The sequence below is a fragment of the Dermacentor albipictus genome, chromosome 9 (assembly GCF_038994185.2).
Source record: "Dermacentor albipictus isolate Rhodes 1998 colony chromosome 9, USDA_Dalb.pri_finalv2, whole genome shotgun sequence".
In the NCBI taxonomy this organism is placed as follows: domain Eukaryota; kingdom Metazoa; phylum Arthropoda; class Arachnida; order Ixodida; family Ixodidae; genus Dermacentor; species Dermacentor albipictus.
In genome coordinates this window covers 62849206-62867293 of record NC_091829.1, presented here as the reverse complement: position 1 = coordinate 62867293, position 18088 = coordinate 62849206, and the positions used below count along the sequence as shown (strand labels likewise).

Below are 18088 nucleotides of genomic sequence, written 5' to 3'. Positions count from 1 at the left end.
AAAAAGTGGCTCCTTTGTTGATGTAACCAGGTGTCTGTCTGTGTCTTTATGTATTCATGTCTGTATGCTAGGATCCTTCTTCAATTTACTTCAAGGAGTGTTGCTGTAACCAAGGAAAGCCAAGAAGCCCAATAATGGGTCTGTAACCTGTGCAGTGGCGTTTGCATCCGTTCATGTGATTTGCAAGTGCATCGTGTCATGTGCTTCGACAAGAGGACTTACATATGCGAGCAATGCGATGCATCGTTCGACTCGCGCGCGACGACAATCATCGCACATGCCACAGCAGCGTCTGACACTTGCAAAGAATGTTCCAAATCTTAAGCCTGCATATGGCTAAGAAACCGTATCGGTGCCGGGAATGTGGCTCTTATTTGGACGGGAAAGATATCCTGTAGACGGCCATTCCAGTGTGAAGCGTCCTAACTATAGGCACTGCGCTGCTGCCTTTCTTGTTTACCATGCGACGAGTGCAGATCTTTTCGAGCAGAAAATAGCAAGACGGTTAGGTTATGATCGATGGGTCCAGGAATTCTCTCGTCCATAGTTACCGCAGAACTTGCGACAATGCGGAAAAAGCAATCTCGAATTCCATGGCACGCCTGAATTTGAATGCGAAGCATTCCTGTTAAGTGTAGCTCAGTTTTTCATACCATCTACCTAACCATTTTCGTGGGCAATGCCTCCCAGATATAACTAAAAGACTGCTTGCTTTTCGCACGTGATGTCACAAGCGTCACTTTTCGCAGTGCGCAGTAATTATAGGTGACGGGCCACCGGTTTGGGAACACAAATTTTTGGGATAGCGACATGTCCTACCTCCAGTGTATGTACATATAAAGGGAAGCTTTTTATGTCTGGCTGACTCCTCCTTGAACGCCGAAAACGCAATGCAGGAAAGCCAACTTGCACACCTACGTGGAACACTGCAGTTTACAGTGTTCACTACACTACAGCGTCCACTCACCGGCCCGTCAGTGCCTGCTAACGCCGCGAAGCGACGAGCGCTCAGCAAGAGTAGCGCATGCGCACAAAGTTCCCTGGAAGCACAAGCTGCTTCTGCTAGGCACGACACCACCCCTGTCGCAATTAGGTGAACCTTACTGCTTATCGGAGGTAGCAAGTGCGCGTGAACAAGGGCCCACCTTAGGATGTGGAAAAATAAACCAAAGCCCTTAAAGAAAAATGGTTCAAAGCCACGCTACCCAGACGAACAGTATATATCTTCACCGAAGGAGCGCGGCAAGTGCGAAGCATTTGCACTTTTTTTATTTCTAGGGAGTGGGAAAGCAGCATGGCAACTTATGGACAACAGAACAAAGTGAGCGCCCCCCGTCAGGCGATAAGAATTATGTGCTTCATTGGAACAGAGCGTGAGAGTCGGAAGAATTATCACATTTGGTAATCATACGCTAGTTAGGGCTAACTTATTTTGTACATCTCCTACACTTTCACGAGTCTTCACAGGAGCAACTATTCGTCCCCTACAAGCTGGGCGCTTCCCTTTGACAAGAGCGTGAAATAAAAGTAATGATAACGTCACAAGAACGATTTTTCTTTTCGGAAGTGAGGGTTAGTTCGTCCAAATGATTTGGTAGAAAGATAGAAAGGCTAATCGGGGTGTCTCAACGTTTTCTATGTCGACGGCGCGGTCAGTCCACTCAACGGAACGGTCACGGCGGCTGCCATCGCAGAGGACGCACGCGTTAACATTTCTGCCTCGATCAAAACAGCGCGCACCGATGGGGCTGAGGGGGTCGCATTAGCCCTAGCAGTGGTGCATGCCGCTGCGCATTCTACCATTACAGAAATCTGCCCGATTCCCAAAGTGAATACCGTTACTTCCTTCCAGGCGTAGCACCTAAGACGGTCACACACATTTTACAAAACATTCCTTCGCTTCCCCTTCAGGTGACTATCACGAGGGTATACTTGGGCATGAATGCGTCCCCGGGAACGAGCGCGTTAATGCGCATGTCCGAGGTCTTTCCCTCCGGACCCTGGACGACCACTCACCCAACCCAATGGAAAAACCTAGAGAGGGGATCTGCACCTACCACCAGATTACCACATATTACAGGGATCATAGACGAGATTTACCTCCCCCTCACCATTCCCTTACCGCCCATCAGAGTTCAAACTGGCGCCAGATCCAGACCAAAGCATTTATTTCTCTATATCTGGCGTATTTATTTTGCCCTGCTCTCCATCATCCACAATGTACCACCTGCCGAGCACCCCAGGCAGATATTTTCCACTGCTTGAGGAGCTGCCCCAAGCCCCTGGCGGTAGAGCCTATTCCCAACCCTTCCCTTTCCTCGTGGGAGGCTGCTCTTCACGCCACTTTCTCGAATGACCAGCTCAGGCTGGTGGACTGTGCTTGACTAAAGATGTCGGCCAGGGGGACCCCGGACGTCTAGGGGCCCAACCATATTTAAATAGATCAAATAAAGTTTTATCCATCGATTCATACATCCATCAATCCTAACGTCACGTGAACGCTTTTTTTTTCTTTTTGGAAGTGAGGGTTAGTTCGTTTAAATGATCTGGCGGAAATATAGAAAGGGTTATCGGTGTGGCTCTGTTAGTATTCAAAGATTTGCAGATTAGCTTTAGACTAGCGGCACACTCTATCGTCTCGTTTTTACAATATATGCTATGTCATTTTATTCTAAATCCCGAAGTGCCGAAAGCGTTCTTTGCGTTCGTTCTGGGCACTCGGGGCGCATGCGCAGTGATTCAACATCACGCAGTGGCGAATACGTACCAGACCATTAAAGCGTCGTAACACAAGGCATGGCTGAAGAAAGAAGCAACGATTAAACGCCTCCTGTGTTCAGCTTCACGGACGAAGCAACCCCGAGTGCAAGACGTGATGATACCCAGAACGTGTCATCTACTCTGCGTGCCTACACAACGTGAGTTCAACCACTTGTAAAATTTTCATTGAATACTGTCAATTGCAGACGCGACGCAGAATGAAGGCTTTAACCGCTAGGCATTTTTTTCGCATAAAACGCGTCTTTCTTGTCGGCTGACTTGAGCTTTAATATCGGCGACGTTATCAGAAAAAAAAAACGCGTCGTTGAACGGGTGGTGAGAAAATATTGTCAAGTTCAGCGCAAAGTCACCTGTTTAGCGCTTTGGACAAGACTTGTTACAACGTGAAGCGAGTTTATTTAACAAGAATAATGTGTTTCGTTTGTCTGATTATTCCACAACACACACTCCACTGGGGGCTGCAAATCAACGTCCCGGGTGCAATACTGGATGTGACGGCCGTATTTCGATGAAAGCGCACTGCAAAAAAGCTCGCGTTTAGCTGCATTTAGGTGCTCATCAAAGAAGCCGCAGGCGGTGGTGAAAACTTAAGCGCAGTACTCCTTGTGTGACATGCGTTTTATGAAGCCATGGCTCTTGAACAAGAAACCTTGGAATTAATCATTTTAAGCGAAATCCACAACTGCTTTGCCGAGCCGGTAAGTGATTTCCGTAATTTTCCAATAAAAAAAGAAACTGTGACCAAGGATATGTAGTTCCTGCATAAAGCTATATTTTCACAAAACATAAGCCCAGTGGAGGAAAAGCCGCAGGTTGGCTTAAAACGATTGCTGGTTCATTTGCCTGTGTTTCCTAAGGACGACAAATACGTATAAAAGAGAAAACGTACTGTTTCGCAAGCTGAACCATTTCCTGCTCGGAGTAGTTTGACCGATGAAATCACTTCAGTATTTTTTCAAGGGTTGTTTTACCACTACAATTTTTACCAGAGTGCTGTAAACAGTTTTTAAATGACGAAACTTGGGGGGCTTTATACAACAGTGATAAGGAAGTGGAAAGTCACGGTATTCCACGGTAGCCTTTACCATTTGCGAACAATAGCAGTGGGACGTCGCTTTTCAGCTACGCTCCAGCTGAGCATTGTATCTTTCATCAGGCATTTTTCATGCTGTTATGACAACAAATTTGATCCTTCAAGAAATTGTCGGGTAGGCTGATGCGAGTAGCACAGTAGGAGGAAACATACCATCGCTTGCTGAGAAATGTTTATGAAATCCATCCTCGTTGATTCTCAATTCATTCGAATTTGTCTTTTCGTTCTGAATTCTTCCATTTAAGACATGGCTACGAAACAGAAATCTGTTTTGTATATAGGGTAAATCACTTAAGCCCACACTTTCAAATATTACACACAATACACTGTCCCTCAAAACCTCAATAATCACTCTCCCACTGTCCTCAATAGCCCCTCAATCCATGAGTGATTAATCTAATTAGCGTGAAAACTCCATATCTACAACGGCGATGCAGAAATACAACACGCAAGAGGGATGTACAAATGGCCATTTTTCTAACATGACCGCTGGCTTGCATGATAATTGCTGAAACCATCCAACCACTCATGTTTACGCTTCAACCTGTTTTATTATTGCAAAATAAATGCCCCATGGAGCTAAATATTTTATTCTGAAATTGTTAGTCTTCTGCCACTGTGATAAGTGGAGCATAAATCTTATATAGCAAACTACATACGGAGGCAATATGGCCGTTGTAAGTGCTCCAAGGGTTAAGCTCACAATGTTCGTTCAAGCCAAGGTAGGTGGCGTTTCGACTGTGTTGAATGAGTGTCTTGCACCAGACATCCCCCTTGTGCCGTTTGTCCTGTGCCAGCCAGCATAGTTTGCGTTTAGTGAGAACGAAACATTGCAATTACCGTGTTAACAAAACAGTAGTTTCCTTTTTCTGAACATTCTGTTAACAAAACATAATTTCAACTTTGTTAGTCCCAGCTGTCAATATCTAACACGCATACCTTTATTATTGCAGCACTTCTGACGACGCCTGGCCTCACCAGTGGATCACGCAACACAGCCCAATAACGGATGGGACTAAAAACGCCGACAGCATGTAGGCGGCGGTCATTTGCACTTAGCGCAAACAGGGTAGAGGAGAGGATGCATAGAAAGGCGGGGTGGTTAACCGGAGGTAGTTACGATTGGCTACCCCGCACGCGGGTGAGGAGTAGGGGGATAAGAAGAGGAAAAGGGCGGAGCGGGAAGATAGCGAGACAGTCAAAAGAGACAGTGGTGAGGGGCGACGTTCCTAATGTATAGGGTGAAGGCCGGTAAACCGCAGGAACCTTATTAAAGCGACTAAGGCCTTCTGCGCGGATGTTATTTGAGAATATTGACCTAAAATCGTTAGTTCTCACTGTGGACGATTGTCCAACTGGTCCAGTACTGTGTCACCGGCCGCTATATCGCGGGCAGACATAGATAACGTGTGCGAGCGTCTCATTGCTGCGGCTGCATGTGCCGTACGTGGGTGCGTTGGCCATTCAAATAAGGAAGACACATACTGAAACGCAACGCCTACCCTCTGGTGGTACAGCATGGTCTTTTCACGTCGTGGTAATCTAGGCGGTAAATGCATCCATACATCCGGAGACAACCAACGCAGACGACACATGGGGAAGTTATTGGAATCCCACAGGAGTACAGAAGATGCCCGAGACATCAATCGCAGCCCAGCCACAACGTTTGTTAGCAAAAGCGGAATCAAACAAACATGGCAGACAGCCCCTACGTCTACCGTGGCAGCGGTGTACTTATTGCGTACAAGCAGGCAGTTCCCCAGCCACGCCAAGACTGTTTCCGAAGAGGCCAGCTTAAGACTGTCCTTGGGAAAAGAATTGTGATCATGTGAATACATGCAAAAGATACAAAAATATGCATTCCAGTTTCTGAACGAATTCTCATATCAGCGAATTCCGAATGCACGCTCCTAGGTGGTCGCGTGAGAAGCCGACACTGTCCGTTCCATGCCGTGATCACTCAAAAGTGAAATCGGTGAGTGTGGGTTGGTCTACCGATTCATTTGCCAAGCAGAATCTCAGTGGGTCCGTCGCGCTACAACCATGATATTTTTCCCTTGAAACGATCATACTTAGTAGACAAAGAAAATGTTTTGATACGAATGCAGGGTGTGGTGTGAAATTGGGGCGGCCTTTCAGACGTCTATACTTGAGGGACGTAATGGTGCTGTTATGTTTTAGACAAAGAGAAATGACAAAGATTCTTGCCTCGCACCATCTATCAAAACCATATATTCTTTTCATATGAATTACCCTTGCACCGCGGCCAATTAACACCTTCGATGTGCTTTTGTATCGTACAGGTGTCACTGACAATAGTGGCACAAGGCCCAGCACAAGCCGCCCAGGCATGGTCCAAGCGTCACCCAATATAGAAGGTGGCACCACGTGAGTGCACATTTAGATAACGTTATTGCAAACGAATGCAGAGAAGGATGGCTAGGCGTTGAACAATCACATCTGTACTCACACATTTTTCCCGGGGAGGGCTAGCCCAGGTGCGAACAGTCACTGCATCAGCAATTTTGCGCGTTCGGTAAGGGGAGCTGAAGTTAACGTACGTACGAGTTGCAAGAACACGATTAGACAAGAAAAAAGTAAGAAAAAAGGTTACGCAGCATATTGCGCTCCTGTTATGCGTGAATGCACACTTTCAGGTCGGCTACCTTGCTTACTCAGTCCCCCTTGTTGAATATATTAACATATTAAGGAGCAAGATGTTAATCTAAAAGAAAGCACGTAAAATGAAACACATGATGTCTAACTTAACCGAGGTGGTGTAGCGTGGTTGCCCACGCAGCAAGAACATGGGACGAAAATAATTCGAACTTCCATACTACGGCTTGCCTCATAGTCGGATCGTGATTTCGGTGCATAAAACGAAAGCATTTAGTTCCTTATGAATTAAGTAGTTCCACCTCCATCAAATGTTTCAGAAGGCACTAAGTTATGCAGTTGCTGAGCCTCATATAAGGCAGAAAAATAACAGGAAATGTGTCAAAATGCCAAGTAATATATAACGTAATCGTACTATTATTCTTCTGGTAAAAAGGCCTTCCCAATCATTATAATCTCAAAGTGCATATGCTTTTAAATTTAGCCTCCCATGCAGAGAATGCTGGTGCTTTGGTATGCAATGGCTTCCGGCTCTTAATCTGCTGACTCCCCAGCTGCTGACACCATTATTTACTTGATCCATACCGCATAGGAAATTGTACTTTTGCCGAGAGATTAAGCAAAGAAGACAGCGATCCGCATGTGTCGAAATTGGGGGCAGTTATCTCCACAGCAGCCGCGTAAGCGCTGATATAGGGTCGGCGTATCATTGGAGTGTTTCAATGAGACTTGACTGTCGGCCGAATGTCAGATTCTGTGGATGCAGGCATTGTTCACTGTCCTCTTTCGCAACTTGAGATGCATCGTAATGGTCTTAGGTAATTATTTATGAATAATTAGTTAACCTATTCTTAAAGTATTGCCTAAAGCTCAAAACTTTCACTGGAGATGTCGCAAAGTACCACTGAGAAACATTCGAATAATTTAATTAATGGCTGTGGTTTTATTTATTTCTTTTCCCGGACTGTCGCCAAAGCTCGCGAGATTTGATAAAACGTACCATGTGATTACGCGTTTTCGCGCAATGTCATTATTGCCCTCAAACATTCCGTGAAAGATCGATGGACGCTGGACGCAGACCATCTGACCTACTAGGTAGCATGCAAAAAATTAATGGGTCCCCTAAGATCTCTCGTAAGAGGTGAACATCGAAAGCCTACCCTTCCTCCTCTTATTATTCGCCTCTTTCTCCTTGCCCCTTCTCTTTCCCTTCTTTCTTTTAGTCATTAGTGCTCGCATATAAGAATTTTGGTCATTTGTAATCAATTGCAGTCATTAAAAGCCGTCGTAAGACATGTTGGTCATATCATTGTCATTAGTAGTCATTACAAGTAGTTTTAATATTTATTACTCATTATTAGCCATTACGAAGCATTCCTAATCATTTCTAATTAATTGTAGTCGTTTCAATTGTTGTTAGACATATTGGTAATTTCGTAGCCATTACTAGTCATTAAAAGTCATTTGAGTCCTCATCAGTCATTACGGCTTACTACTAAGCATGTTTAGTCATCTGTAATCAATTGTGATCATTACAAGCCGTTGTTAGACATGTTGGTCATATCCTACTCATCAGTAGTCATTACAATTCGTTTTGGTCATTAGTAGTCATTACTGGACATTACTAAGCATTTTTGGTCATTTCTAATTAACCGTAGTTGTTACAATTCGTCGTTAGACATATTGACCATTTCATAGTCAGTGGTAGTCATTGCAAGTCATTGGTAGTAATTATTAATCATTATTAACCCTACCAATTTCTATTCTAACTTTATCACTAACTGTCACTACCAATAATTTATCATTCTTTAATATGTGTTTAATCAGTCTTCCTATGGCGTGATGACGCTTCTGCATGCGTACACTCCAGCGGACAGGCATGCAGACACAAACTTACCAATGAGCCTAGAAAGGTTTTCGCCTTCAAAAAAAAAAAAAAACGCTGACTGAGCTCCGAGAAAAGACATCCGGTCACGTGATCTTTCAATGCACGCCGAACCGTCTGGGGGCGGAAAGCTCGCCGCGCGCGTTTCGCCATACGCTGACATTTGCAGTTTATAAAATTATGGGGTTTTACGTGCCAAAACCACTATCTGATTATGAGGCGCGCCGTAGTGGAGGACTCCGGCAATTTCGGCCACCTGGGATTCCTTAACGTGCGCTAAATCGAAGTACACGGGCATTTGCAGTTTTCCCAATGAGCATGTAAGAAGCAAAATTCGACATGACTGAGTTTACTCAATGCGTGATTATTGTGTCGGCCGCAAAGGCAAACTTAACGCGAACGAGCTGCCTTTGCGACATGAATGTTCGCAGGTTACGTAGTAATACCACAGCGGTCTATTCAGGCCAGCAACACGATTGTTTGGCAATTTATTAAGGCGTAAGCCTCATTCTATGCGTTAGTATAAATGCGTACCATGCGATGCTTGCCTGCACCAGGTAGTTGCTCCTACATAAATTTCATCGACTGACTGATTGATTGCTTTAACGTTAGTCTCAATGCAACGCCCAAGGTACGACAGAGAAATCAATGTCCTTTATAAACAGCTTTTTGATACGTGATACAAAACAGTGGAGGACTGCGCATTCATTTCGAAATTTCGTAAGGTGCCATTATTCTTAATGAAGAAATATTTCTGCATTCCGACCCCTAACGTAGTTCCCAGCTGCTAGCTTTCTCGCAGTGTTCTTCTGGCGGAAACAATTTTAGTGGCGGGTTCACCTTGACGCCATCTGGAGAACTATTTACGCTGAAAAAGCGATTAAGCTTCACTTACAACTTCGTCGGAGGCTTTATGTTCCTTGGTGAGACCGGAATCCGCCATAGTGACATTCTTTCTTCCTTCGCACCCCTGAAGTAAGTCAAACCAACTCCGGCGTCGGCTTCTTCCGTGTGCTTGCAACGCACCACTGCGTCACGCGACTTTCGCTGACCTTTTACCGGCGCCGCTACTCTCGTTCCCAGTTTAGTTGTTCGCGTAGATAAGGGAGCGACGTAGAAACCAGCCGCCTTGTTGGGCATGACACATCATTCCAACAGCGTTACTTTTCTTTTTCCTTTTTGATGCGCGGTATCTGGCACTGAGATTTGAAAGTTCTGGTCGGGAAGTCAGTTATGACGCGTTTAGTCTGAACTGTCAGTTATTTGGTGCGACTGGAAACACGCGAGACCTAAATAGAACAGGAGGCGGACGAAGTTGGCTTAGACGCCGAGTGATGGCATTTATTGCGAAGGGGTTCACGTCAGGAAAATGGTGAATGGATCTACTGTTGTTAGCACCAAACATAATTCAACCACGTCCAGGCAAATAGTATGCGTAAATGACATGGCGCTGTATGCGATATCATTCGATAAGCGCAGTGTGCCGCTGGAGGACCTTCTTACGAAACCTGAGTAACTTGTGAACACTCGTGCGTAGTGTGGACTTCCCGCTGCTCTGAGCAGGATGGCATAGCCTGCCCACATTAGACTGGTCCCTGCCGTGTTCCAACTCGGTTGGCAGCCATGCAGAGGCCTCTGGAGGCTGCCGAGCTCTCCCGAGTCTGCTCCAGCCAAACGTTCGGCTGCTCGAAGAGAAATCGGAAGAGACACGCGGTCAGAATTATGTCGTATCTCGGCCACACTCCGAGCTTGAAGGTGGGAGCGCCTCGGAGCACTCAGAGCTGGAGCGCAGCGCTGTCAGTAAACCCGGTGATTGTAGTCGAAGCGCGTAACCTCACGGCGAGAAATCTCTTGAAGGTTCGAGAGTGAACAGTTCAATGTGTCACAAGTATTTCAACGCCTTTTTTGCGAAGCATTTAAAAGGCGGTTAGTGCAAATATTATGTTGCGTGGTCAAAGCTACAAGTGAGGCTGAGGCGGAGACCTATGTCGGATGTTGTTTTACTGTCTTTATCAATTTGAATTACAATCAATTTGATTTGTTATTAATACGAACTAATCAATTTTAGAATTTTGGTAGACGTCGATATGATCTAGCAGTCTGATTTCAGATGGTATTAAGTGAAAGAGAACAAACGGCATGCCACATTTTCATTCCCCTACTCGGTTTTAGTAAATAGAACACCAAACGTATTTACTTTAACTAGGTCAGCCTAGTTAAAGGAACGAGAAAAAATGAGTGTCAAAATCAAGAGATAGGGTAGAATTCGCGGAGCTGTCAAAACTGATCAACACAGCGGAAATAAGGGATATTCAAAACTACAACGTGGGAAATACTGAAGAAGGCATAAAATATGGACGCCACCTAAAATCGGTGACAAAAAAAACTTGGCATAACACAAACCAAGATGTATGCACTGAAAGATTAGCAGCGTAATATCATTAGCAATCTGAAAGGTATAGTAAAAGCAGCAGAAGTCTATGCTCACGTGTACAGTACCTAGAGGAGGGATATTCGATATGTAGGGCTTGAGTTAAGACGTATGATGTCGGACGGGGTTGTCAGTCCACGTACACGTGTCAGAAATAAAGCGAATAGTTGGCCTTTGTGCTATTTCTAGTTCCCTAAAGCGAGAACATCAAGTGGCTAGTTGCAATGGCTTATACCCGCAATAAAAGCGGTCCTAGTGAGAGCAAAACATCGTCATCAAGAATGGCTCACATCCCTATAAGCATGCAAGGATGTAATGGCTGAATATGAATCAAGGAAAGAAGAAACATCCATTGAACCGACGACCGAACGAATGAGCGACGGGAAAAAAGAGAGCCAATGAAAACAAGAACGAAATGACTTTTGAGTATTGCATTATGTTCCCTCATGCGACGTTAGGAGGTCAACCTACAGTGACAAATGTTGACTTCACACCGCAGCTCACTATGTCTGACCCGTCAGATCGTACAAGTTTAGGCATTAACACTTGTGCAGCAGGACTTCGTCTTCAGGTGGTATTAAAGCGTAACATCCTTCCGAACTTGTTTACTCTTCTTAATATACAATGCGTCCTGAAACATTCACCGACCTCTACAATAGCCCTTACTGCGAAATTTGAGAGCAACCGTGTATGTTTTTCATTTCTCGATTTATTGAGGAACATAAATTGGGAGAGACAAGTAGCACAGGTAAATGGAGACGGCTCTTTCAAATGACTGATCGAAGGATCCAGTGTAATAGCTGGTGCTGCTCGGGTTCCATAAAATCCAAAGCAATTCGTGTCGTGCATAAAATCCGATTGGAAAACAATCGCAAACCAAGACAACCGAACCAAGCAATTCAAACAAGCCAAAGCGAGAGCCGATACGAGCTGACTTCGGCACGAAATGAGCGCTCTGGCTCAGACCAGATGCTAGTACGAAACGAGCGGTCGGGCATGTCCGCATGAAACCAATTTTCCGCGCTCTATTCACTGAAGGGGCAGCTGTCATTGGTCTCCGCTCTCGACCGTTCAAGGCTCGCGTCTTCAGCCGCTCCGCGTTCGCTCTTTCATCTTTCGCCGTTTTGCTCGTTCGCTCGGTTACGTCGCCGACGCTTGCCGCAGGAGCGGCACATTAAGAGCTGCGCCATGAAACGCAGACGTATTTTAGCCGACGCAAAACAGTCTTTTTCAACGCCAAACGTCTCGCTTCCGAGGGCACGTTTCTGGACTTTCGCTGAATACTCGATGTGAGCGTGTAGTAGATGGAGCTGCATTTTTAATACTTACACCAGCTAATTTTTGTACTTACCATCACTGACAGATATTTCTACTCTCCTGCACCAGTTTCATGCAGGACATGCACGATGTATTAAATTATGCACGGCTTCTGTTATGCTTGCATCACGAACGAGGAAAGTTCCGAATTTCCAGTTCAGCATCACAGGCCACCAAAAGTACCAGTGTTTATTTCGGGCAATCCAAAGCCCAAATCGAGCGCTAAATATCAATGCAGCCACTTAATGCTAAAATTTAGCTAATTGCCTTATCCTTAATAGGCGATTTAGACTCTCAACCTGTCAATTGGATAAAAATGTGTTTTTGTCGTCCAATGAAAAGGGTCAGCCATTTTGAGCCATTTTGCAGGGACGGCATGGCCACAATTAGTACATGACCGGGATTGTTGGAGAACTATGGGAGAGGCCTTTGCCCTGCAGTGGGCGTAACCAGGCTGATGATGATGATGGTGATGATGATGATGATGATGATTTTGAGCTGCTTTGTCCGCATACTTGCAGGAATGGTACTGGAACCAGAGGAAGGGAACCGCAAGAGTCCTGCGTTGTCCGAGCACGTGATCGATAGTCTGTCAAGAAATCGAACCACAAATGAGAAACGTGTGGTAAATTGTTTAGCAGGGCTCATAGTCTAACTGCACATTACCGCACGCATACCGGCGAGGAACCCTACAAATGCGAAATATGCGAGAAATCATTCGCGTACAATTAAAATTTCCGTTCTCATCAACGGATTCACACAGGCGTAAAACCCCATATCTGCCAAATATGTGCTAAACCATTCAAAGCAAAGCGGAACCTAAAATTCATCTCATAACACACAGTAATGACAGACCTTTGGTTTGCAACGTATCTAATGTCTCCTTTAAGCGTAACTCACTTCTCAGAAGTCACCGCCAAAGAATTCACGAGGTTAAAATGCCGTAGGAGTGCAAGCAGTGTGGATTTCGGTTCGCAAAGAAAGAATACCTCGAAGCACATCTCTGCCAGAATAGTAGGTACCAATTGCGTGGAGATATGTTTAGAGATGCATCTGAACTTATTGCCCATCTCGTGATGAATACAGCATTGAAGTCGTAAAATTGTGACGTAAGTGGCGAAAGTGGCAAAGTGGCGCAAGTGAGGTAAATGGCCCAGCGTTATCGCATATGAACGTGACCATGAATCTATGCCGGAAAATAACGCTGAAATTAACCCACAGGGGTGAGAACTAACCGAACGCATCGTGTAGAGAGACGGCCTTCTTCAAACGCTTAAAACTGCTAAATGAAATGGGAGACCTAAAGTATTGCACCTATTTTTTTGAAATTGCGAGACAAAACGTCTCCAGCAGACTATGGGATGCTTGAATGTGAAGTATGCTGCAGGCCCTGGCTAGAAATCACTGTTTGCAGAACTACGTTGTTTGCGAAGGTACATTTCGCAAACTCATTTGTAAACAAAGCATAATGGGCTGCAATTTTATGTTTCATGCTACTAGAAGGTTGAAACATTCGCACAACATCCTTGACAGCTCGTTTTTTTTTCGTGCAAGTGCTTAGACAGTGTACTGGTAAACAAGCTTTACCTCACTGTGCTTTTATTCATTCTGCAGTTCAAATTAAAGGCAGCTCCTCTCATTAGGAACCGTTTAAAAATAAACACTGTTCTTTTCGACTAAAACACTAATCTCTGATAATGATTGAGGTCCTTAGAACTTGCTGCCTTTCAGAGACAGTTTTTACGACAATATAAAGACATAGGAATGGGGAAATTTATATCCCTTACAAACTGCTAAATACACGTAATTTTTGGTTTTCTGTCTCTGGGTTCTCTCTATTCAGGTGGAACTTCTGTCAGTTTTAAAGTGCAGTTTCTTATTAACTTGGAAGTAATCTCTTTTGACGTGCGCTGTACTCTAGTTACAGTTGTGGAATTTTTTAGCCTGATGTTACAAACTTATCCCTGCGAACAATGACAGGACGATTGAGATGTAGTTTTTATTTATAATATTGATCTGCATACTTCTATATATTTTTGCTGTGAACGCGGTTCACCGATTAACAAATGTTAAGTTCCAGCTCAGGGCATGATGCACCAGCGTTTATCAGAACATTCTGCAATATTCTCGTCGATTCTATCTTTTTCCTATCTTGGAGTCGAGCCTTTTGTAATCAAATTGCATGTGCAACGAGAACACACTTATGCATTCTGGAAGACACGCGAGTAGCAACGATCACGCTGTAATCCTCTACGAATATTGGGAGAATAACCGACGCTGCTTAACCGCAAATTATTTTTTCGACGATCGACTCATGCGCCCGGCACTATCTTTCTGCCCGAACGTAACTTGTTTTGTTGGATCCGGTTCGTCCAATAAAGTGTCTTTCATGACACGTGGTTCTTCTGACTGCATTGTTCAATGTCACTACAACGTGACATCTCGTAGATGTGCTTCGTGGAGACCGAGTAAACCCTACCAGCAATGAAAATAACGTGAACGTTGTAATGACGAGCGAGCTAGCCGCAGGCTACGACTACCACCAGAGCACGCACCTCTGCACGAGACGACTAGAAAGATCTTGGCCCAGACAACTGCCACAATGAGAGTGCCCATGTCACCCGCAGCGACGTATGATGCAAAAGCAAAGGAAGCCACCGATCAATCGCGGGTAACTGTTTCGAGATCTGAAAAGTTGGCCGCAATCCTACTGTGAACCGCTACGTTTACCAATTGAAGCTGTGACAAGCTGCGGTTTCACAGCTTACAGTTTTTTTTAATCTATTTCCCCGATTACAACATTCCCACAAAGACACACGAGCGTCATGCTTAAGGAGCGGGCTGAAATTTAACGAGAACACCGTGGTATCCTGGGCAGAAATCAGCTATTAACTATGCCACACCAATCCGCACATGTCAGGGATGAAAGCGTTTTTCCTCATTTGCGGTTTTGAAGCAAGTTCTTTGCGCCGGATCAATTCGCAAAGCGGCCAAGACCATTAAGAAACTCCTAACGGGAGCCACGGGCATCGAAACGACGTTGCAACTGATGTGTTGTCGGAGCAAACGCGAATTGCTCCGACACCACATAACGTGCGTGCCTCGACAACGCTACAGACGTACCTGCCCATGGTGCGACGGTCACCCCACCGCCTTCCATGTTACGTGGGGGTGCACGGGGGACGAACCCATACACTTACGAACACTTCAAACGAAGGAGCAGTGGGAGGCCTCTCTGTCCAGCTCGGGCCGGACAACCCAGCGCAGCCTGGTACAGCAGGCAAGGGCAGCAGCACAGGCCACAGGGGCTCTGAAATGAGTTCTCCATCCGCCGCCCAAGTATTCGACAACTACTTCTTTCCCTTCGAAATAAATGTTTCTACTACTACTACTCGACGGAGCATTTCGAGTGACCTACCGCTGAGCTGACAGGCGAGGTGTTTCGTGAAGGGAGAGGGGGCCGCCGCGACACCACATCATCTTCCTTCTCGGTTGCCTAGCTGCGTTCTCGACACGTTCCTCGTCCGCCAGCGTCCTGACTGCGCCTGTTTATTTGCTATGAAGAAATTATTACATAAAAAGCAGAAAATTAATTTGCAAGAAAAACGTTCGAGGTAGTGTTTCAAACCTGTAATTCCATGCTTAGAAATGGAGTGTCCTGCCCACTGAACTAGACCAGTAGCTTCAAGATAACAGGCCTGTGCACTATGCATTATGATGCTAGACTTCTTGGACAGAACTTTTCATTGCCAAGCCCAGCGTGAAAAAAGCTGTGACGTCAACCTCAATGCAGTTTACTCGGGGGTGTCCCCATTAGATTATATGGTAGTAAGGCAAGGTAGTATGATGTCACGCATCAAAGTTCACCATGTTTTGGCTATCTAGCAGGCGTTGCCCACGGGTGTCAGCGCACTCCCTTCCCCGTGACGAGTTCATAACTCGAAGGTTCACTGAGCGACGTTCAAGTGAACATTAATGCTTTCGCATTCACAAATTGCAAGCAGCGCTTAGGTATTACCGGATATTTAAAAATCGCCATATCTAACTTGACGTTATGTAAGCGAGCTTAGCACAGACGACGCAGTGACATAATTTAGGGCTTTTGTTATTCATACAGCAAAAACATTGTGCGTGCCTAAGCTTTGTCTTTAGATCGAAACGCGATAGCATTAGAAGGCTCCTGACTTATTCTCACGCTTTGCGGCTACTGCAGCTTATGCAACTGTAATGTTTACTGGAAAACGCTGGCGGTGAATGCTATGCACGAAGAGGTGCCTTCTGGTAGAAACGCTGCCTCTTGCGTGAGCTGATTCCGGAAGTTGCGCACAGCCACGCTAAAAAAAATATGGGGTTCTTGTTATATTTTGGCACGATTACTATTTCACTCTCAGAATATTCAACATGGCAGACATGCGCTGTCGTTGTTCACGACATTTATTTGTGGGCTAACATTCTAAAAACTCCGAAGAATAACCTTGGTAAGAATGTAAGACAAGGTATGACCAACTTCAGTGAAAGGATGGTGCATGTGGCACTATCAGCCACATATAGAGTAAGTCAAACAGCAAGGTGTGGTATGTACAATTCAATATGTAAAGAACGAAAGGCGGTTAACCGAGGGGCCCGCTTTTTATTAATCACAAGTAGGCAACAAACGACGATACCAAGCATCACATAGGGGAAATTACTTTTGCTTACTAACTGAATTTAAAAAAATAATTATTTCTTGGAATTGAAAGTGGATAAAAAAGCAACTTGCCGCAGGTGGGGAACGACACCACGTCTTCGCAATACGCGTGCGATGCTCTATACAGTACGAACATTTTCGCTCACGGGGACGCCGGCGCAGGACGCCGACGCCAACAGCGCATTTTCTGCCATGCGGGAAACCCTTAACGCTGTGGTGCTGAAATTTCTCTTTCCACAAATGAAATACAATACACGCAAAAGACATGTCACCTGGGCGAGTGAACATGGCGAAAAGACGCAAAAGAAACGAAACAATGCACGCTGCATACTTCGTTGGTACCCAAGCAAGTAAAATATTATCGAATGAGAAAGAAATGTCATACAGTAGCCGACACAATGGCATGCTGAAGGGCATGCTGGCGAGAGTTTCAAATACGAAGGTTTATGGCAATAGATATTTCTGTTGATTGGCGGGCAGGTCATTGTAATGGGAACTTTGGGTGCGGTACGTTTTTCCTTGACAACCACTAATTTTCCCACCTAGGATTGTATAAACGATGTTGAACACGCTTAGCAAGCATCAACTTTGCGGCAGCCAAGAAGAAGCACCGTTATCATTCATTTTCCAAGTAAGATATTGCATAAATAAAAGTATTTGCTAGACAGTGTCACGCAGCGGCAAAAGTGTTGCGAAAGTTGAGTTAAAAATTTAGTTACGAGCTTTACCTAATTACGTGAACAATGTCCCGATATGCTTGCACTGAACCTCAATGTTTATTGACAGATTTACTTAGAAAGCATTGAATGTACTAAACACGGAAATAAATGCCCTTCCCTTTAGCATTTGGAGCACCTATTCCTCTACGAATGCTACATACTGTCACGTATATCCTTTCCTAAAGGCAGTAGCAAGATATAAATTAGTTGGGGCAAAGCGAGAAATGGCAAGTAGGACAATAGAAGTGAGCAAATGCACAACGCTTCACTCTTGTTATCCTACGTGCCTTTTTGCTCTTCGCCAGAAGTTATGCACCACCAACTAGCTCACCTGTCTGTTTTCTTGAGGAAATCAATTACTGGACTACACTTGTATCACCTAATGAGCCTCTGTGGACTTCCTGTGTGACAAGCATTGCGGATGTAGACTGCTAGCCTTCTGAGAGACTGTTTTTCTTCTTACGCTGCAATCACCCTGTTGGCGAGACTTTTCACTCTTGCTTACGCAATAAAAACAGATATAATTTACTTCATCAAGTTAACGTTGTCTGAGTCCCTA

At 44.9% G+C, this 18088-nt stretch overlaps 1 protein-coding gene across 2 annotated transcripts in view; it reads right to left on the bottom strand.

Annotated features, from left to right (window-relative positions):
- Positions 1 to 9397, bottom strand: part of LOC135919805 (zinc finger protein 625-like) — a 134690-nt gene extending 125293 nt beyond the window's left edge. Inside the window, exon 1 of one of the 2 annotated variants that reach the window (XM_070526147.1) lies at positions 9271 to 9397. Coding sequence is in view for 1 of the 2 variants with exons in the window: in XM_070526144.1 (XP_070382245.1) it covers positions 9271 to 9326 (56 nt within the window). In the remaining variant the exon portion in view is untranslated. The remainder of the gene's footprint in view (positions 1 to 9270) is intronic. The other variant, XM_070526144.1, reaches the window with a different exon arrangement.
- Between the last annotated feature and the right edge of the window lie 8691 nt (positions 9398 to 18088).